The 23,180-nt window shown below is 40.8% G+C and overlaps 1 protein-coding gene across 2 annotated transcripts in view; it reads right to left on the bottom strand.

Annotated features, from left to right (window-relative positions):
• The window catches only part of FAT3 (FAT atypical cadherin 3), a 330,777-nt gene extending 310,301 nt beyond the window's left edge, over window positions 1–20,476 (bottom strand). For both annotated transcript variants that reach the window (XM_086481717.1, XM_086481718.1), the window contains exon 1: window positions 17,182–20,476. In XM_086481717.1, coding sequence (XP_086337843.1) covers window positions 17,182–20,476 — 3,295 coding nt within the window. The remainder of the gene's footprint in view (window positions 1–17,181) is intronic.
• Between the last annotated feature and the right edge of the window lie 2,704 nt (window positions 20,477–23,180).

Here is a 23,180-nt window from a genome sequence, read left to right as displayed (position 1 = left end):
ACTGCTTTCATGAAGAGCTGAGTTCAGTAAAGCTAACCCCATTCCAAAACACTCAGACAGATACTTAAATCCCACTGGCTTCATTGGGTTAAAAGCATCTAGGTGAATAAGGGCCCCATGCTGGTGGCAGGGACAATAAGAAAGCCCGTGACAGACAGAAGGACATACTAGGGTATGTATGAATTTGCTAGAGATGGCTTTGGAAGGGAGTAAGAGACAGAATTAAAAAATGACAGAAAGCTTTCTAGTTAATTGAAGATTAAGAAGAAGCAGAAACAGAAAGTGCAACACAGCTGAAGGTATGATAGGTTCACAGCAGAAGGCAAGAGATTACTTAATAGTCTTACACAATTAAATTAATTCCTTTTAATCTTTTTATACACATTGTAAACAAGATCTCTCTATCCCATGAAAATTACCTTTTAAAGGCTGGGTAAATACATTAACTAATCCTAAAATCCTAGGAAACCCAGTTTAATTTTTTTCTTTTTTTGAGACAACAAAAAGCAAGCAGGGAAGAGCACTATAAACAGTTTTGACCTTCAGAGAGCCTAGCACTCAATTTATTTATTCCAAAAATGAAACACTGCTTCAAGCAGCTAAGGAAAAAAAAAATCATTTAAATGGAAATGGCTACACCTCATTTGCAGTAACCAAGAGAATGCACCCTAAACATTTGCAATATTACACAAAACCCACCGAGCAGATAATTGGTACCAGCACCTAAAAGTTAAATCAGATAGAAGATAAATTCTCACTTCTCTTTTTTTTGGAAAACAATTTAAAAATCAGCCTAAAACCGTTCAGCAAGACACGGCAGTAGAAGCAATTTTGATGATGGCTCTGAATTTACTATAGACAATTGCTTAATTGCTACTATCCCTTCATGTGCCCACTGGCAAACACCATAATCCCTGTTGATATTAGCACATACCTTGTACTTGTGCCCCAGGTAAAACAGCAGCATTCTGCAGCAGCAGGGGTGTAGACCCGACGGGTGCTTGTATGCCCATTTCAGACATTATGAAGGGACCAAGGCCACACTCAAGGTCCATCATTGCCATGGCCTGAGCCCCTGGGGCTGCAGGTGCTCAGCACAAACCGACCCCATGCTGGTGGGCAAGGGACTCTGCACTTTCCCAACCACGACCACAACACAGTCCTCCGAATTGTCTTATTTCATTTTCATGGACTGTTTTTTTCAGAGCAGAATATCCCAATGAATAATACAAATATGCTACACTATTTCTTTGTAAATTTAATTAAGCAATTGAAGGGAGAGTTAAAACATGGCCATGCAGTGTAGTAATCTACAGCTGCTCTGCCACATCATGCCTAGGAGAGCAGGTATGGAAATTAACAGCCACAAAGAAGTTTTATAGTTTTGTTTCCAAGTATCTGCAGTGGGGAAAATAAAAATCAGGATAGCAAAACGTGAGATTTAAAAAATATTGTCAAGTTTATCTAGCAAGAAGTATGTAATGTAATATAAAAGACACTGTATATGTTTTACTTGGGTCTAAACACATAGATAGGTCTGCTTATTTTATATACAGGAAATTTGATTACAGCCTAAACAGTTCCTATTCCACCCTAACATCAAGGATGTACCCCATCACACCCAGCAATATAGAAATCTCAATTAACAACAAAATAGAAACATTAATTCATCTAGAGTTTCTTCATGAGAATACAGATATCCATGTACTGCTTACTGTCCAGTTCCCACATGAGAAACTACATCCCAACAAACAACTAGAGATGAAAATGCCAATGACTCCCAGGGTGAAGAGCTCTGAAGGCAAATTGCAGGAAGGTTACAGGACACAGATATTGCCACTGACGAAAAATGTGGTCTGAAGGATTTTGAGTTGAAGTTTCAGCTGGGAGATTTTGAGTTGAAGATTCAGGACAATAAAACTCAAATTCAGCAGCTGCTGCCACTGGCAAGACAGTACTTTTTTTTTTAATATATATTTCTTTTTCATCTGCAATACTGTACATTTCGCTGCCATGACAACTAAACATTTTCTGCCCATCTGTATGGTGACAGAATAGATATATACATCTGTTCATGAATCTTGTTTTTAGAAGACAGATAATATTTTCCCAACTTTTGCATGTTTTTAAAGCTCTCTTCAGAATGAAGCAGAATATTGTAGCTTCTCTAAAATAGCTGTCCATAAATCACACCACACAGGCAGTATGTTGCCCAGGAGACACTCTTAACATCGCTCATTGCTACCACAAATGAGAAAGTCAAAACGGAGGCTGGTGACAAGGACCAAGGAACATTACCTTCAGCACGTTTCCTCCCTGTGTTGCTTTTGCTTATCACCATTAGCAGTATCACTACCTAGAGAGCTACTTCCTTACCAGATGATTAGAAACACAAAGCCATTTTCACACACAAAAAAGACAATATATGAAACATTAGGGACAGGGAAAGGCATTTTATTGCCGTGTAGTTTAATAATTCTTTAAAGTCTCTGTAATATCTTCCCTCCTAAAGCTTCCACGTCTTTAGAACACGTAATTCAATAAATAAACGAACTTCGGTGACATCAAGCAACTCAATCAAAGCTGTAGCATCACTAATCTTTGGGTTTGCCTAGTCCTTAGGCCCTTCCATTAAATAAAAATTCTTTTTCTGCACTACCAAACTCTGACCCAGACAGCCAGGCCAGGTTGTAACACTGTCACATGAAATTATTCCCAACCATGATAAGCAATACATTCCTGATATCTTTAGGAAGATTTCCAGCCCTAAGCTTTGGCTCCAGATTAGTAAAAAACTGAGGAAAAAAAAAATTGGTTCTGGAGTTAAAGCATTGCAATGTGGAGACAACAGAGGTTTTCATGGGGAATAGCTTTAAATTTAGATTGTGCTGGGAAGGAAGACACTTCCACACATAGAAGTAAAAAAAAAAACAACAAAATAACCCCAAAAAACTCCAACAAACAGAGAAGGTCAAGCATCACGTGGCAAAGAAAGGAGAGGTCTTCAGCTCTGCTTGCAGCATAGAAGACAATACACTTATTGAAACAGAGTGGAAAAATTGGAGGAATACTGGACGGCCAAGCATCCCTCCCTAAAAGAACTACTACCATCTTTTATGCCACATAGCACGGCAAACATTTTGGCAAGGCAGTGAAGCCATGCTAGACGTGTTCTTTCAGCACATTTTCAAGCCAAAATATCACGTGCTGCAGGCAGCATTAATCTGCTTCCCCGGCTTCTGTGTGCTGCCTTGAACCGCCTGGCCCCAAGCCCAAAAAATGGAAATTAGTTGCTCAGATTAAGTCCTGTCACCTCTCTGGTGAGCCTCACACTGGATTTAAAACGAGGACACCATGGCAGGGCTCTTTACTGACACAGAAATTACTCTAAGCAGGCAGGTTAGCTAGTAGCTGCCAAAACTATTTAATAAGGTAAATGAAGAGAGAAGCATCAACTGAGCTCCCAGTGTGCCTCGCCTACAGCCTTCCCACCTTGCTGTGCTCACATTGTGTGCATCAAACCATGTCATGGACACAAAAGCTGCACATTTCTGCCGTGCTTTGCTGTCTGCTGTCCCACAGACAGGCGTGTCACCAGCCGTGCAGGGCTGGAAGTCCTCCCACTATCCAGAGGATCATGAAACCTCCGGTTCTGGTTAGTAGTGGAGCCCCATCTCACCCCATACCCTTGATAAATTATTTATGGTATCACAGAAAGCATTAGCTGGCTCAGGAACACCCAAGAGGCTTTTTCCTGCAGTGCCTGAGGGGCAGGAGCGCAACTCCTCCAAAAATTCCAGAGTCCACCAAAATGATTTCCCATTATTTCTAACAGGGAATGTTTTACCAAGGGGAATATCCAACAGCCCTTTCCACCTCCAGCCATCAGCTCACAACCGGCAAGAATGGCTAAAAAAACCTCCGTAGCTGCATTTTTTACCCCCTTAAAATGATGCACCATAGGACTACCCGCAGCACAGACCTACGGCCAGTCCTTCGGTCAGGCCAAAAGAGACATGGCAGTTACAGCAGGCAGGGAGCAACAGTAAAGATTCATCTCACTTGAACCCAAAAGTTCTTTTGTACTTAGTTTCCACCCAGCACTGCAGTAAGCCAGGTTTTGGAGCATCGCTCACCCCTGGACGGCTGAAAGGAACAATCGGGCAACGTCAGCAGACAGCTGTTGGGTATGTCCAATGTGGCCAACATAACATTTCTATAGTTAATTATTTGGAATAAACATACTAGCATAAATAGGTCACTGTGATGCTACAGTTCTTGGAGATTAGACTGGGAAAGAAGTGAGTCCTGAAGGGACTTTTCCTTTAACACCCTCCAACTCTAAATACCAAGTGACTGCATTACACACAACTGCTGCAATGCATTTTGATACATGTTTCCATCAAAATCACTCATAGCTTTTTAAAGCCATTAATCATGCGAGCATCACAACTGGCACAAAAATGCCTTTGACAATGTGATGATCATTAGACTTATTGTACAGACAGGTAAAGCGAGGCATGAAAAGGTTAGTCGTACTGCCAGAGGGATTTCAACTCTCTCTGTAACATGTAGTAAGCAGCTTTATTCATCTGATAGTTGCTCTGACTTGTGATTTCAGCTCGAGGCTCAGGGGCCCAGACCATAAACACCACATAGCAAATAAACATCCTAATCAGCTAACACACCAAATCCCCATGTTAGCACACATCCTGCTCGTTCCATCACAGCTGCCTCTTTCACACCAAAGCCAGAACAAAGCTCTCCACACATATTATTTCCAAGCCATTCCTCCATCCTGCTAAAATCACATCTGGTTTATCAGGATGACTCTTCATCAAGCAACCTCTACAAAACAGGGAATTACAAATTTCCTGTATGGACATGTTGTAAATATCTATATATGGCTCAGTATGGATTTTAATGACATGAGTTATACCACTGCAGCTCCATGCATGAATGCTCTCAAACCCATAGGGTCACAATTACCAAAAGGGCAATCCAACCCTTAGCTTCGTACCTGATCCCCATTCTTTACCCCCACCAAAATGCCTAGTGTTTTCAGGTCCCGTAAATCCAGCCAGGGAACTGACTCCCTCACTCCTTTTCTCAATAAAAAGATGAGTTCTCTCATTGCTTTCTTGAACTGGTTTACCAACTGGCTGTGTGAAAAAAACAGAGCCACTGCAGGGAGGTGGTAGGAAACAGCAGTCAGGACCAGGAATGGGCTGCCTCTACTGTGTTCAGAACGGACACATGCCAGGTTTAAAGGGAGCTGGGAATTGCAGCCTTGTTTTACTGAAAAGATGGGATTCTTCAAAAGCAATTCAAGTTAATACAGCAAAAGATGGAGGGTTTTTTTTCTGTATAGATCAGCCCTTTAGGAATCCCACTGTGGAAGATGGTATCTCCTGGATCGAGGTGACTAGTGAAGGAGATCACAGCTCCTTTGCCAGAGGTTCCCATCCCCTCCAGGGGCTTTCCAGGAGAGTCCAAACCCTCTTGTCAAAGTGGGCTGGATTACGATTGACGGTGTAAAGCAGCCCGGTGACCCTCCCTGTGACCAAATAGTTATTTCTGACCATGTTCAATATCCAGACAGAGCTTCTATCTGGTATCAGAGGAGTTTTAATTTGTGGGTACAGAGAAAGAGAAACAGATTTTCTGAGAATTAGCTGGATTTTATCTTTGCCAGTGACAGATTAATGTTCATTATGAAAGATTAAGCAATTAAAGGAAATCCTCACGAAAGAGATAAAACATATGCAAAAAGTTTTAAACACTGGTATGTTTACACAAAGACAACACAAACTCTTCTGTGCTCCTAACAATATAGGAGTACAGCCCTTTGCATTGCAGCAACGGCTACAGCCAGCAACCTTCACTAGCAGAATAGTTTCTTTCTACTTCCAGTACCAAAAAAATTCAATATTTACAGCTCAGATAATTCAGACATAATTTAGATACTACCTTCCATCTTCAGAGGGAAGCAGCAATGGGTTTTGACAATAAATTGATGGGGGGCCAAACTCTAGAGTTAAGAGTCCTAAATTCATTAGGTCACATTTATTAAACAGATTTTGCCATTTACCCTTCAGCCAGCACAACTAAATGCCAGTCGTGTTCCTACCTCATAAGCAGTCCCCATCTCTTCTCCAAATGTCATTGTAGGCACAATCTTCCTTTTTGATTGCTTTGCCTTTCTCCAGAAGTACACTTCACACCTCAGATGAAGCTTGCTGCCCACACTGAACTACACGTTGCTAAAAGGAAGATTATCTTTAACTTAAAAGTTGAGCCACACTGGGATGCAAAGAAGCCTCACGCTTGCAAAAAGCACCTCATCTCATTAGCAAATGGCTGGTGTAACTGCTCATCGTGGAGGTGAAGACACACCATTAATTTGCTCTGCAGGTAGGTACCGAAGGCACAGAACACACTTCCACTCCCTAGTACTGTGACAGGAAAGAATCACACATTAAAAGTTTGTTAGGCTTCTAACAGAAGCAGCTCATGTGGGACGAATCTGCTGTATTCAGGATTTCCTTAAGGAGAAGGATGAGGTGAGTGCCTCTGAAGAGCAGTGCTGGGAAAGGTTAAAGTGAGGGAGGCTGCCCCATCCCTGGGAATGATCCACAGCTGCTCAGAGCACCCAGCGCCGCCCAGAAGAATCAGCCCCAAAGTCCCGCTGAGGTTTCACTCTGATCCCCCTCCAGCTGCCAGCAGCCCCGAGAGCCACCACAGGCAGCCCAGGGACTCCAGCTATCCCTGGACCAGGTCATGCTGCTGGTGTTTATAACTATCCAGTGCTCTTTCTCTCATAGCAAAACAGAAGGTTATCATCCCAGAGGAAGCTACATTAACCACTGATAGTGGCTTGGATTGCTATCTGCCGTCACCTAAGAGTTACTGCTTAATGATAATTAAGGCAAAGTAAAAAAAAACCCAGCTCCTATAGCCAGCATAGTGCAGCACAAACCAGTTCATCCTTATGGACCATCCCAAGAAGAAACAATAAAATCCAATCTTTTTAAAACCAGCTCCAAGACCCTGTATAGCGTAAGGAGGGTGGTCTCCCATGGTAAGACATGCTAGGAGTCAGAAAAATCTGTCCCATTTGCCACTGTACATTATGGCCAAATACAGCTTCATCACAGAGATGCTGAACACCTCAAGTTCCCACTGTTTTTAATGAATTTCTACGTTGTCACACACACACACACACAAAGAAAGAGAATCAAACTATTAACTTATCTACACCTCTCACACCCTTTCCATAAAATAGGAAACTACATAAACGTTGTACATCAAAGAGCTTCCTTCATTAAAATGTGAAAAATAATTTGTGTACTTTAGATGAAAGGTGTTCGGGGACTGTGAAGTATCCTGGCAAATTTAATTAAATCCCATAGTTATTCGCTCATAAAAATAAAGCTTTTGGGGGAAAAAAAGTTATTAAAAATTTAACTGATCCACAGTTAGGGTTTGTTTTTTTTCTTTTTGCAAAATTTTTACCTTATAAACTGAAACAGTAGTGAGAAGCAAAACTATTTTTAATGACCTATGTGTAAAGTTACATTTCCAGAACAAGAATTCACAGTAAAACTTCCCCATGAAAAGGAAAAATCCCCAAATAATTATGGATATAATTCATTATGGGCTGCAATGATCTAAAATCAGAAATTAATTTGCTATGCAAATTTTAGTAAAACTGAAAAAACAAAGGCTTCAATTGTGAAAGATTGGCAGATCTATCCATTACACTGTGGAAGCAGAGAGCTATTGAAACCACATACAATCAGATTACTCTCAGGCCAATGTAAACACTTCTTCATAATTAGTCGTGACATAAATTAAAGCAGGAAAATTTAATTTCATTCCTTAAGAATCAGTGCTAACGGCCATGAGTTCAAATTTATAACTAAAAACTGATTTGCACTGGCAAAAGCAGTCACCTAGCTCGAGCCAGACCCCAACCTCAGTATCTCCTTAGCCCCAGAGCTCCACACCTCTCCAGTCCATCACCTCGGAGAACTGTCACTTGTACAGTGAGTACATTTTGCTGAACTCCAAGATGTAAATATCATCAAAGTAACTGAAAAGCATTTCCTCAGAGAAGCAGCTTCAGGCTGCCTCCCTCTTGAGGGGGTCTTGTGGTAACTAGACTGTCACCAGCGGGGAACATCTGCAAAATTGAGACATAGCTGGCTACAAAGATATTGTTTGGTTAGTACCTTCGGGACATGGTACAGACATCAAAGAGCAAAAAATCAACATATGTGTCTAAATGGAGGGGCAAGTAAGCTCTGCAGAATGTCCTGATGTCCCCAGTCATTTAGATCGGGGATGTGCTGAAGGGTACCACAGCTCTCTGCAGACCCACGCTCCCCATTTTCTTTCTTGCTCCCCCAATGCAGAGAGCACGGAGGAAACCAAGCACAGTCCTACATCTTCACACACCTCCCGCTCCCACAGTACACTGCAGCAACACTTGCCTGAGCAGAAGGTAGGTACCATTGGCAGGACTCACCCAACCACCTTTTACCACCACCTGGGGCAGGACTCGCCTCACCTTAGCTGAGCACCACGTTCACGTTCAACCTATGTGAGACACTCAACCACGTCCACCCTATGTGAGACACTCAACCACAGAAGCAAAGCCATATAAGATGAACACTGCCCCATGTAATCTGTCCAACTTAATCCTCATGTTGCCTAATTACAATGCCAGGGAGGGTAGCTCAGGGCTCAATGAGAGATCATGCAGCTTTCCACCCCACATCCCTGCCCCATGCTCTGCAAAACACTGGAGGTGCAAAGCCTGCAGAGATATCCTCAAAATGTCCCCAGAAAAAAAGAAAGATGTGACAAACTCCTAACCACAACTGAACAGATCCACCCCTTTTTTATTAGTCACAGGCAAACTGACCAAGTCAATGCCAGTGGATGACTTAACTTTGAGAAAGACAAAAATCTATTACTGTGAACACCTAATACAAACCAAGTGCAATGAAAACTCCCTCCCGACATGCACTCTATTTGGCTTTCTCTCAGTTATTTCTTATTGGCAACACTTCAATGCTAATAAGACACCATAAGTGTACAAAATGTAATAAAGATGTTTACATTAAACAGCAGACTACAGATTAAAAGAATCTGTTCCGTGAGTTATAGAAGCTCATCTCCAAACATCTATTTTCAGGTAAACATGTACACATGAATAGAAAGAGATCTGACAGTGGAAGGATGTTTTTTTTATTAATATTTTATTTTTACATTTCTGGCAAAGACCTAACAAGTTCCAAGACCTTAACACTGAAATTAGGCAAACAACCTTAAAATACAACACGATCTTTTAGTAATGAGAGCAATGAAAGATTGGAAGAGCTTTTCAAGGAAGTGCCCACTTCACTACTACTTGTAGGCCTTGAACTGCAAACAGCTTTGTAAAAAGTACCTTTTAATCCAGCTTCCAAGGTAAATCTTGGAGCCTGCCTATGTACTGAAGCAGGGGAAGAGATACATGGACTTCTGTTTTTTATCAGCCCAATGTTACCACTTGTCTCTGATCCAAACCAGCCCCACAAATTCCTGATTAACTCTGTCCACTTCTACTGCTCCCTAAAAATCCACACAACCTGCTACAACAGTCTAACAGCAGGATATATACTTAACATTATTTGCCACCGGAGATTTCTCTCTCTTGGACTTGTTTCAGGAAAGGATTAGGCAGTACACCAAAGTGGCTCCCCATAATCTTAGACACTGTTGAAACACCCTCCTCTGTACGTTCCAGAAGGACAGGACAGCTCATATTGCCCTCCACATGCTCGTAAGGCTTGTGGTTCTGCATTAACATCACTTCTCAATGCCCCTGAGCTTCCACTGGTGCTTTGAAACAGCTAAGAATGGATTTTTCTCCAGTTTCCTCTGAACTACCACGAATTGCTTACGTAGGAAAGAAGATCATGGTCTGAAGTGATGCCAGTATAAAGCTGGTGCTCAGATGCTCAGAATGAACACCAGATACCGGAAGTCAATTTTCTATAGTATCACCTGACTGACTACCTTGTGGCTTGATCCCATCGCTGGCACTTTGGGCATAAGCTCTCTGGAGGAGCACCTGGGTATAATTTAATGGACAATGATGCACAGGATAATGTAGGGTCACTTCTGGTCTTACACACTAAGGGAGAGAATAACAGAACACACGATAATACAAAAAACTCTTGGAAACAAATCTCAAGGGTGATAAAGGTGACAGGAGGAAATACAAACTGCATGGTTTTTATTAATAAATAAGTTACTCTGAGATTGAGACAAAATGTCCTATCATCAGGAGCATCCTAAATAATAAAGAAGATTCTCTAAAAATTTTCCAAAGAATGGAAAACATGCAAATTACAGCCAGCTACAAAAATTGTACATTGTGAGTCTATTTATGCAGTATAAAGCCAAGAGAGCTGAACAGCTCAAATGGAACAATTCTGCATGACTGGTCTTACTTAGGAAACTTTGAAAGTATGTCAGAATGATACTAAGGGCCCTTTAAAGTAAGTGTTTTTGTAAGTTGATGCATTGTTTTAGGGTTCATATTACTAAGTAAGAAGTCAAACAAATTCACTCCAGTGAAACCAAGACAAGCCTTGTTCCTTTACTAATTTGCAGCTACGAATGACAGGGAAATTATAAACACACAGACAGAATTTATTAAAAAAACTTGGTTTTCCACCACAACTAATTTCAAAGAAAAAGAAAAATGTTAACAATTACTTTGCTAAAATTGGAAATCATAAATGAAGGAAAGCTTGCACCATTAAAAGCTGCCAGAGATAACTCACAGAACGATAACGCAGTACCACAGACTCAGAAATAGCTGCTCCCAGGAATGCTTTATTCATGCCTGACACAGATACAGGATGACAGACCAGATTTTGGCAAGGACCGTGCTCTGTGATCTGTCTGGCACGCTCCTTCCCAGAGAGGCTATTCAGGAGAGCCATCATGGCCAGGCTGAGGGCTGACAACCTCCAGTCCTGAGCCGCCACTGCAAGCACCTCCCCCACGAGCATCCCCCTTTCCTGAGCCACCTCCCAGCAACGCCCACTGGCACTGCTTTCATATGGCCTGAAGTTACTCTGAAAACTGATTTTAGAAGCCTGGGATAATTAAGTGGCTCCAGAATACTGGCTCTGGGCAATGAAATTTGCCTACACTCACCAAGCAAATCAAGAACATCTGTAATACTAATGCCTCAAAACTCTACAATGAATTCAATTCTACCAGTGAGTCTGCCCAGATTTACTCACTAGCTTCTACATGTTTTCATAAAATTAAACAAGTGAGGGGGGAAAAAAATCTTGTATCACAACCATGTTTTTACTTGATTTTGTTTCAAGGAAATGCTAGTAAAGGTCCCACATAAATATTTATCAGATCACTCCAATTGTAACAAATGAAAGCATCCTGAACTTGCATACACAATAACCAAAAACTATTTTAGAAGACAAGATGCAAGGAGTTGAAGCAATAAATTTATTCCCTTCTGCCAAACAGATATAACAGTGCAGGCAGATCTGCTTTATTGTAAACTAAATCATCTGGTGTTTCTAGTTTCCATTATTAGCCGTTTGAAGTCATGATTAGGATTTTCCAACACCAACTGGCTTCTTTTTAGACTCCAGCCACAGTTTGTCAGGGATTTCCATCACTCTTGAGGTACCATAAAAGGTATCAAAATAAAGATCAGTCTGCTGTCCTTGGCACCATAAATAAATCTATGGAGTCTGTACTAATTTGAACTTCAGCTCCATTTAAGAGTATCTTCAAGATGTAAGTGCTGTAAAAGACAGGCTTGACTTATTAATTTGAATTTCGGGGCTGAAAACGCACCTAAAGATAACAAGTTAATAGGGTCATCTCCATCTTGTGTTCTTATCAGAGGGCCTCTACGGGGGTGGAAATTAGTGCCAGCTAATGCCTAAATTTGAAGTCCCAATGAAAATTAGGGGACTCAGACTGCTGAAAAACCCTAGGAAATGAGGTTAGTAAGCTTTGAAAGCGTTGTTTAAGCCCATGCTTATGGGCATTGCAAGAACACTAAAGATCCACTAAGCATTTAATTAATACCACTATTTTATCTCCGTGTTCAATTCCAAAGGGACTTCAGAAGATGTTTCACTCCTTTCCTGAGAATCAGCCAAAAAATTAGTGCTTCAGTTCTCCCACCTATGCAATGGAGTTAGTCATTCCCTGCATCCCGGGGCACTGCCACACTGACTCTGATCAACTCTACAGAATTCTCTGCAGTAGAAGATGCTGAGTGTGTCTAGTCTCTCTGCTCCTCTAGAACTCATTTCATTCATTTGTTATTGCTAGTACGCCTGTGGGTAGCGTAGGGGTAAATATAGAAACTCATTGGGTGCCAGGCTGTTACATCAACTGTGCACAGAGTAGAAACACATGCCAGACTCAAAAGCGGAGCTTGAGTCAAAAATGTTGTCTAGCTAAACCACAAATCATTAAAAAATGAGAAGGAAGACGTCAGCATTTAGGATAGGACTGATTTCACCTAACTCAATCTTTCGAAAAGTCAGGAAGTCTTGCTAGTTACCCAAGTCCCCACTGCAGCCAGAAAAGAGGTACTGCTAGATGGTATTTAGTCAACCAAGGTAGGTGGTATCATAAACCCACATACATTTACTGGACTCAACACCAGCTCCTGAGACAGCAAAAATACACCATTTTGCTGTGGTATGAGCACTATGAGGGTGTATCTGCTGGAGCTGAGAAAACCCAGGCTTTTAAGAAGGCAGTAGAGGACCTCTGACAGAGATCATTTCCAGAAGAGTAGTTATACCTATTAGAGCTATCCCTATGATGAAAACTCAGCACACACTGTCATCCCATAAAAATATTTAACAGATCTCTGCCCATTTTGTGTTACAACAATCTGGAAACATAGAGGGGGTTTTTTACACAATTCTTTTCTAAGGCACTGCAATTAGCAGACTGGCAAGGAATGTGGAGGAACACACCAGGTGGGAAGCAGTACTAGAGATGAAGAAATGGCTCAAGCATCTCCATAGCCCCTGAGTTGCATAAGGGGAAGGTTACCACCCACTTCCACAAGTAAGATCAAAGCATCAGATCTTGATGACTTTCTATAGATAGAAAAGAAGGCCGGATGCTCTGTCTAGCACTGTATTCTCAGAAAATTAAAAATCCTAAAACATTAGTTGCATAACTCTCATCCCCTACACTCTTAACATTCTTTCCACTTTTTTATTTCTAGAAGTGTATTTATGCATGGGTTTCATACTAAGAGACAATTCCCTGAAATTAGGCTAAAAACAGGAATCCGGTAGAGAGGAGTCATCATAAATTACTTAGCATGTAAACCTGACAGCATATATTCCTTTCTTTTAGTTTACAGTTAATAGGCATGTGTTACATTTGACTGAAGCAAGGTGTTTAGTGTAGACCTCTACCTCTAAGCTAGTCATACAGAGACCTTTGCACATTTTTAAAGCATGATTCATCCAACTTATTTCATATTTTTACTTTAGGGTAAAATGAATCATGTTTCTCAATTGCCCATTTTTCTCTGTTGACTATAAGGAAAGCCTGCAGTGACTAGTTCTGACTAGATGACCATATTTCATCACATAGATAGAGTCCAAGAGAATGAGAGGGATGCAAAAAAAAAAAGAAAAAGCAGTTCTGAATGGGAGACAAAAGGAAAAAGAGAATCTATAAATGGTATGATTACATTAAGTGTCCCTCTGTGCAGGGATCTTAAATGGCAAGCTTATGACGTTTATACCAAGAGTCAATAAATAGGCCAACGGAGACAGAAAATCAATGAGTTTGAACCACACACCTGTGTTAGTGAAACTCAATCTCCATCGAGGTAGGAATCAACAAGGGTTCTCTACTAAAAATCCATTCCTTTTCCTTTTTTTTTTTTAATGTCTAGAAAAGTCTTAAACTAGTTTTTTAGCTATGAATCATGAGTTGAGTTGTAAACCCACAAGAAATTTAGTCTGCTGGCTAAGGTACTAGTGAGAAACTAGGGATGGAGTTGGAGGAGGTCAGGAACTGCTACCTTCTACTTCAGGCGTTTTTATTGATTTACAAATTTGTACCGGCTCTGCTTCCTGGAAAAGGGGAGTAAATCCACTGAAGTAAATTTGGAATAGATTCACAAGACTGTGGGACCAACTGCATGTAAAAATCTTACTTCATCAAATAGTTCTAGCTGTAAAACACTCACTACGCTTCTGGTTACCAACACATATGAACTAGAGTATTTAGCAGTGAGTGGTGTATCACAACGATAATCCTCAAAATGATTCTCTACAACACAAGGCAAAGAGCTGCACTGTTGGAAGGAAATCCCATGCTCGCCCCCATGGCACACGTCTTACCAAACTGCGACAGCACCAGGATTTGCACATTTATCCTATGCAGAGAGATCCATTTGGCCAACACAGAGGAGACTGCCAAGCTCACTGACCACGAACCACTGTTCAGACCTGAATGGAGAACAGCCTGGTGCGGAACCCACACCAAAAGCCAGGTCAAGGTTGATAAGAGTTAGATACACCTATATGCACCTGTATACGCCTGTAGATGAACAAGAACAAAGCTGCTGTGTCAACAAGTGTGCTGCAGCATGGTGTGGTGTGGATCCATGTAGGCCAGCTCCTCTTCGGGTATCTCTGCAGTATCAACATGCCTCAGGGAAGCACAGGCATATCTCACTCAGCACACAGGGTGCTACCATTGAGATGGAATATTGAAGAAGAATTAAAAAAATGCACTCAAGCAGAATTTTGCTGAAAGCACAGACTTGCTTGGAGTCCAGCCTGCTCACGTATCAGGATGAATTTGGCCCAGTTTACATCCTAATGATTATAATGGATACTGCAGTCTTCTTTTCATTAAGGCAGCAGCCAAAAATATTGATTTGTTGTACTTTGTGCTCCTGCTTACCTTCACAAATTTCAGGAGAGACAGTGCATAAGCCAATAGAGTCGGTCCGTTTAAAAGTGACAAATTAACTGTGCTGAAAGTAAATAAACAGCTATCTCTTTGTAAATTAATTCAGTATGTGACTTGAGCTCTTTTCTACAGCTAGAAAGCTGATTCATCATTCAGCAGCATTTAAGTTGCCACCAGTTCAATAGCAGAGTATTAATGTTGTGTCCTATTTGACACAGCAGGTCAAATTCTGTACTCACGTTACAACAAGCGTGACTCGGAGTAACTCCTGAACCCCCAAGCCCTGCTCTCCACATTGCTGTGGCTGCAGCTATGCACCCAAGTGTTCTCTGAGTTGGTTTCAAGAAGGCTTAACTTGTATTGACCAGCTGGGCAAACCAGAAGAATCCAAAAGTCTTTCAATCTGCTGGATTATCAGATGTCTTCTACAGCAGTTTAGTGAAACAGCACAGGTTGGTTTGTCTTCATGAAAATACTTGTGAATTTGCAACTTCTAAAGTTCAGCAGGTTGCGGGTTTCCTAGCCCCCACAAACCAGATTTCAATTCTGGAAAGAAACCAAGTATGTTTAATGTGGAATATTGAGTACAATGTCTAAACATGATTTGCGTTTTAGTGAATGGGGGCCCTAACTTATTATAGGCTATTGCCCCTACTAGTCTAGGCACAAGGTAAAAACTCTGGTTAATTTATTAATGAGCAATATGCACTAACTTACTCTCCCTAACAATTCCTTTCAGTTCAACAAGTTTTGAATCCTGAGATCTCCAGAGCAATACTGCAACATTTGGACCAATCTCCCATTGCTTTATAAAGAACCCATTTAGCTGAAGTTGATGCCACTCGTTAAGAAGATAGGCCAAAATTTTAAAATGCAGGAGCTTAAAATTAAACTCATGTTCAACTATCCACATAATGTTGCTGGAATGCCTTCAACGTAGGATATGTGAGTTCTTAATATTTCTGGAAATTAGAGCAGGTGCCCTCTTTAATTCTGACACTCAAGTCTGACATTTACGGACACAAGGTTTTAACTGTATCATCTGTGCACAGCTGCAGCCAAGAGACTATAGCACAAATAGAACAAAAATATTTTTCACTGCTTATGTTCAGACGCAATCCACAGCATTTGTAATGTCGTCTGTTTTTCATAATGTTCAGTTTAGAAAGCTGACATTTGATTAAACAGTTTGAATTTGCCAAAACATACATTTTAATCTTATGTTTTAATACCACATTCTCAATTAAAAGCTTTAGAAAAAGACATACAAAGTCTGCTTAAACCACAGTAAACCCACAGACGTAACATATTTAATATAATTTCTGAAACTGTTGACTAATATTTTCTAATTTCCTCACTACTCTAGTACCACAGCTGCACCATTACTCCCAACAGCTATCAGACATTTAAACAGCCAGTTTGTTAAGTGTTTTATTAGACAGCCTTTTATACTTTTTATTTTCCACATTTTCCAATATGGTGTCGTGATAGTGAAGTTCAACATCTTAAAAAATTTCACTCTATTAATACTGTTTTCTAACATCGGTGTTCGTAATACCATCGCCACCAAAGGAAAGCTAGCACAGCTGGTTTACAGTTAAGCATCTTTCCCTGTATTTCTACCTTTACACAAGCATGCCAACACTGATGAACGCCGTACTAGAAGAAAACATATTATACAGAATGACATTATCATTCCAGACTGCTAACTCCCATGAAAAATGACCTGCAACAACAGTAAGAACAAGACCACAAACAGGTGTTAGGATGAAATAATTCTTGTTTCATGCTCCTTATTTCCTTTCATTGGGTTTAACGCTGCATTCAAGGTCATAAGTGTTGTGACTCTGTGGAGGTGACCTGAGTAATCTGCAACGATCAACAGATAATACAGTGACTGCAAGTGAGTCATTCCCGTAACTATCCCTGCCTTCTAAATGGAGTCATCACATAGCTGCTGAAAAGGAATGTGTATTATTTCACACCCACAGAGTGATGAATGTAACCAGGTAATTAAGTCATGTCACTGCTGTGCCTAGAAAACCCTTATTTATAATTTTATCTTGCCTGTAAAGAAGAACTGAACTTCTTGCTAAGGGTAGAAAATAATTATGCCTCGGCTTTGCTTTTGCAAAAACCTCTATGAAGGGAAAAGGAAATTAGTAACACACTCACCAGTTTCTTCATCTATGCTGAATCTCCCCAGGCCACTACCATCCCTGATGGAATACTGGATCTCTCCATCCCTTCCAGAGTCCTCATCTCGAGCAACAACTTGCAAAACACTTGTACCAATGCGGGAGTTTTCCTTTACAGATCCAATGACAGCAAAGTCAGGAAAATAGGGGGTATAGAGATTTTCATTAACATCCACCACTTCAACTTCCACAAAAGAAACAGAAGAGAGAGAAACGGGGCGCCCCTTGTCCTTTGCACGCACAGTCAGGTTGTAAAACTGCTGCTTCTCATAATCAAGCTCTTTGTTCAAGCGGATGGCGCCACTCGCTTTGTCTATCTCAAACCGCCCGTTGTAATCATTCACCAGCGAGTAACGGACTTGGCCTCCCAAGCCGAGATCTGGATCGTGAGTTTCCAACCAAGCTATGACAGTGCCAACTGGCAGGTCCTCAAGGACCTTCACATTGTAGCTGGATGGTATAAAGGCTGGAGAGCAATCATTGACATCATCCAAAAAAACCTTTAGAGGCACAACTGAAAACTGCTGATGGCCACTCTCTGCTTTGTCCCTAGCCTCGATCTTCAGTGTATAGTTTGCTTTTGATTCCCGATCCAGTTGATCGGCCACATACACCATTCCCGTGGAACTGTTGATAGCAAATTGCTGGGTGTCTGTTAGTACTGAGTAAGTCACTTCACCATTAGATCCTAGGTCTTTATCTCTGGCTTCTACCTGGATAATCTCTGTACCAAGACTTGTACTTTCCAAAATATTAACTGAGTAACTGTCCTGTAAAAAAACAGGCTTGTTATCATTTGCATCCTCCACAGTGACAGTCAACAGTCTCCATGCAGATTTCTGTGGATAACCTAAATCATAAACCGTAATATTAAGGAGATAGAGCTCTGTTTTTTCACGGTCCAAGGGCATAAGAACATTAAGTACCCCCGTCTCCATGTCAATGTCAAAACAACTATCTACATTACCATCAGAAATTGTATAAAGTACTCTTCCATTAAAGCCCGAATCTGCATCATAGGCTTTTATCCTCAGGATGGTGGCACCAACTGGCAGATCCTCCGAAACCTTTACGTCAGTAGGGAAGGATTTGTCAAAATGTGGTGCTTGCCTGTTCACTGAATAAAAATCAAGAAAACCATCTTCCAAATTCAGTTTCACATTTGCTTTTGCCTTCTTGAGTAATTTTTCTGCTAGCTTCTGAGCAACTCTGGTTTCTCTACAGCTAAAGGTCTTTGAAGACACTTTCCCATGTACTACCGAAATATTAACAAACATAGTATCAGCAAAGTTCTCTCCATCAGTTGCCGTTATCTTAAGGCCAAAATTGCTGTTCTTTATGCCAGAATTAATTAGAGATTTTTTAAGTTGCAGGACACCAGAGTCAGGATTTAAATAAAAAATGCCAAGTTCATTTCCAGAGATTATTTTGTACTTCACAAGCTCTAACTCATCTATGTCTATTGCAGAAACAGCAGTGATGTGACCACCCACAGGAAAGTCAGAAGAAATCACTCCCTGACATGCCACTTTTTCAAAGAGGGGTTTGTTATCGTTGACATTGCCTATATATATGGTGACGTTCACCTCACTTTCATGGCGGTAGGGAGAACCCCAGTCAGAAGCTCTCACAATGAACCTGTAGCTTTCTGGTGAAGACTCAAAATCCAGTTCTTCAGATGTGCTGATGACACCTGTAAACTGGTTTATTGTAAATGGTAGTGAGTTCAGACTGGCAATGCTGTATGTTATGTATCCATTTTCTCCTCTATCTTTATCAACGGCTGAAACTGCCAAAACGCTAGACCCCACAGGGACGCTTTCATTGACAAACGAGCTGTAGGAGGGCTGCTGGAACTCCGGAGTGTGATCATTAGCATCTTCTAACCTGACAGTAACCTGTGCTTTTAAATCACCACCTTTGTTCGTATATACTTCTAATTCATAGAGGTCCTTCTCAATGATTTTCAAAGGACGAGCAGTAGTAATAAGGCCTGTGTTGGGATTGATCTTAAAATACTCAGCTTCCTCACTTGGAGATATTCTATATTCCACACCCTGTGGCTCAGGCATCAGCTTAACTACCGCAACCACCACACCAGGAGGCGAAAATTCACTGATCAAAAAATCATATGCTTCCTTTTCAAACTTCATGGGGACACTTTCCTTCTTGGGACTAGCAATGTGGACCAGTTTGACTGCAGAAAATTTCTGAGGAGATCCTTTGTCCTTTGCTTGGAGAGTAAGGTTATAACCATACGGGAAGCTGTCCCAATCAATAGGCTTTCTTTCTTTGATTTTGTACTCATTCATCCATTTACCTTCTTTAGTAAGAAAGAACTGTTCTAGAGGATCTCCAGCCACAATTGAAACAGATTCTATTTCTCCATTGGCTCCTTCATCTAGGTCGTCAATGTTAACAACTGCATAGGTAGGCTCCTTGTCTGATGGGAAGGGAATATGGGTTACTACATTTATCGTTGGGGCATGTTCATTTATACGTTCAATGTGAACATAAAGCTTGGCAGTGCTGCTTACGCCGTTGTTTCCGTAAAGTTTCATCCCACGGTCCACAGCCAAAATCTCAAGATCGTATCTGTTTTTCTCATCATAGTTTAACCGGCCACTTAAGGAGATAACACCACTTGTAGGATGAACTGAGAAGAGATCAACTTTGTTTTTGAAGTAATAGTAAAATTCACCATTGGACCCAATATCCGCATCTGTTGCGGTCACCTGTGCAATGCTAGTCCTTAAAGGAGTGCTTTCCGCTATCGTGACAGAGTACGTAGTTGGTGAAAACAAAGGTCTTAAGTCATTCATATCCAAAACCTGGATGTTCACTTTTGTCCATGCTTCTAAGTCCTCTCCTCTGACAGACCCTTTCACCATCAATAAATAGTTGTCCTGGATTTCTCTGTTCAATATAGCAGAATTCCCACCTTTAGTCCTTATTCTTAAGAAGCAAAAGTCAGCAATGATGACTTCTTCTGCTTTAAAAAAGCCCTCATCATCACCAGACACTATCCTGTACTTGATATCCCATGAAAGGTCAGCCAAGGTAATGCCCATCCTCGTTTGACTGTTGACATAGGTCCTGGCTGCTGAATTCTCGTACACCGTAGCATTGTAAGTGGAATGTGTAAAGTGAAAGCCAAGCAGGGTGGTCCCGTGAACTACCTGGCAAATGGAGGCCAGGAGCTTGACAATCAAAAGGGCAAGGCATGACGGAGGTGGCCGTGAGCCTGACCAGCGGCCCATATTCACCTCCATCACATCATTCTTTCACCCTGTGACAGAGAGAGAAAACAGGAAATGGTTGATCAAGAGATAAAAACTGTACTGTGAAGTGTTATGTCAAAATTACTTATTAAATTTCTAATTAAAAATAAAATGTATGTAATAACTGGTCGTTATATATTTAACAAAACAGAAAGTGAGAACACTATACACACACACACACCCCCACACAAGTGCACCAGTTTTGGATCATATTTTTACGAGTGAATGTGTAGTATGTATGCATGTGCACATAGATGCACATATGCATAACTATATAGATGTATGTATAAACATTTTTGTAATATAAAAAAATCCTGTGAGACCCTAACACATTTTTACACACACGCACAGAGTCCAGAATAATAATCACAGTGAAAAAAATTTAAACCAGACACACACATTTGAATAAGTTTACATAAGTGGATGAACCACATACAGAAATGACTGGTTTTATTTACCAGTAGCTCCAACTAAGCCTAAACTTGTTTGCTTTCAGAGCATGTTGGAAAACTCATTTTTAGTCCCAATGTGTGGAAAGGAGACAGTATTTTCATTATGTATGTAGCACTGTGTTAATCAAATGTTACCAGATTTGTTATGGGCAGCTATTTGAGCCACCAAGAAGTAGTAGTACATAAAAGTCACTACCCAGCCATTACTTTAATTACAGATATCTTCAGAAAAACCAAAATTAAGGAAGAATTATAGCAAATTAAATGCAATTGCATACACATATACATATGCATACACATAGCCAGGTAGTGAGAACAGGCAAAACATGACGTAGAAAATAAAACTGCCCAATAAGACTCCCAGGTGAAGACTCAGGTTAGGAAACAGCACAGCTAAGACAGCCTGTAAGACCTAAAACTCTACCCTTGTATATGTATGACAATGCATCTGTAATTACGGTCACCACTTTCCATCAAATACACTGGGTAACATACCTTAAATGCGGCCACAGATGAACATTTTTTTCTGTATGTCCAATAAACGTGCCCTTCGCTGGGTACTACTGCCATCCCAATCTAAGAAAGGTGAAGACCCTCTCCAATCTACTGCCTGTCCTGCTGCCAACAGGCCACCCCAACCAGCAGGAGCATAAACGCATTCTTGCTCAGATGGAATGAATTCCAGACTACACCACATTTCACTTTGGCAACCCCATGAAGAATTTCACTGACAATAAGGCACACAGCTCCATTGCTGTCAGTCTGTCTCACCCCAGTCTGTCCCACTTTAGCCACCTCAAAGCAGCGAGAGCCTTTCGGTTGATTTTAAAAGGCTCATTATAAACGTCAGTATTCAAATGCAATTAATATGCAGCCATTTGGGGAAGATTTGGAGTTCCTTCATACAGTGCTGTTGCAGAACAGCCCCAGTGCCTCACTTCAGGGACCTAAATCGGAAGGTTAAATGGAGACAGGGTAAGCAAACACACCGGCTGAAGGTTGCTGGAGGGTGCTGCAGAAGCTGGGAGCCAGGTCCTGCTTACTGCATCCCACTAAAAGGAGAGGAAAGGAGCCTGAGAAAACGAGGCAGGTGCCTACAGCGAGACAGTGTGAATAAGCTTCTTTGTTTGCTGCTACTTGTGAAAATTATAAGAATCAATTTTAAAAGCGAATTATTGAAAGACCCACTGCATTTGTACATTGTTCTCATTGTCATTAAAAAGCTGCTTGAAAACGTAGTTTTCTCCGAGCTAAAATACTGAGTGGAAAAGGATACGAAAAGTTGTCGATAATGACAGGGGTTAATTTAAATTTCCAACATGATTTCAACATCCCCTAGGAGATTTATAAATTGCATGCAAGTTTTGGAATATGTTCATGGTAGTTATCACTTCCAATATAACTGAATGACTATTACAGTTTCAAGAACTAACGACAATCAATTTATTGCACTGATGTTATAATGTTCACACAAAACACTTAACTTTCTGATCCCACAGTCTATATCCCACTGCTTAACACATTAATCAATTTGATCAATTCTCGCAAGTGTTTGTCAAGGCACTCATCTTTCAATACACTTATTTTCACATGCAATTCTTCCCCAGCTTTGTTTCCTTCTTATTTTCTTTTGTATTCTACAACAAAAAAGGGAAACTCTTCAAAATGAAAATAAAAATGTAAGATTGTATCACCTCCTGGACCTGCATTTCCCAGTAAAAGGCAAATCCCCACAGAACTACATGTGGCAGTCCCTTTTCTAAATATGCCCACTCAATTGTTGTGCACATATGCAAGTCCTATGATTAACATCTCATTCTATACAGTTTACATATCAAATATGCAAAATTCTCCAATATGCTTTGCGTATGTGAGGGACCAGGTCTCCCCATGCTCAGGTTGATCCCCAGAAGACACAGGATGAAATTTTTCTACTTCAGCCAGGAAAGATTTTTTTATTGTTGTTGCCATTTCACTCAAGCTAAAAGATCACAGCAGTGGCACCTTATTTTTTCAGCACAGCAAACATTCATCAGCTTAATCCACCAGTGTGAAAATATCAAAGTCCCTTATTTTCATGGGGCTTTATGTGATCACATTGAGTACTGCCACTAAAACCTGCTTCTTCAGCTAGTGTGGGAAACTATGCTCTCAAGGAGAAATAACAACCAATATAAGGTACGCTACTGAGGAAATCCAGACAAGGGGAATGAGAAACTCTAATAAGACCCAACTCATAACAA

Source organism: Leptosomus discolor, chromosome 1 (genome assembly GCF_034619465.1).
Source record: "Leptosomus discolor isolate bLepDis1 chromosome 1, bLepDis1.hap2, whole genome shotgun sequence".
Lineage (NCBI taxonomy): Eukaryota > Metazoa > Chordata > Aves > Leptosomiformes > Leptosomidae > Leptosomus > Leptosomus discolor.
This window is presented reverse-complemented; position numbering and strand designations above follow the sequence as displayed.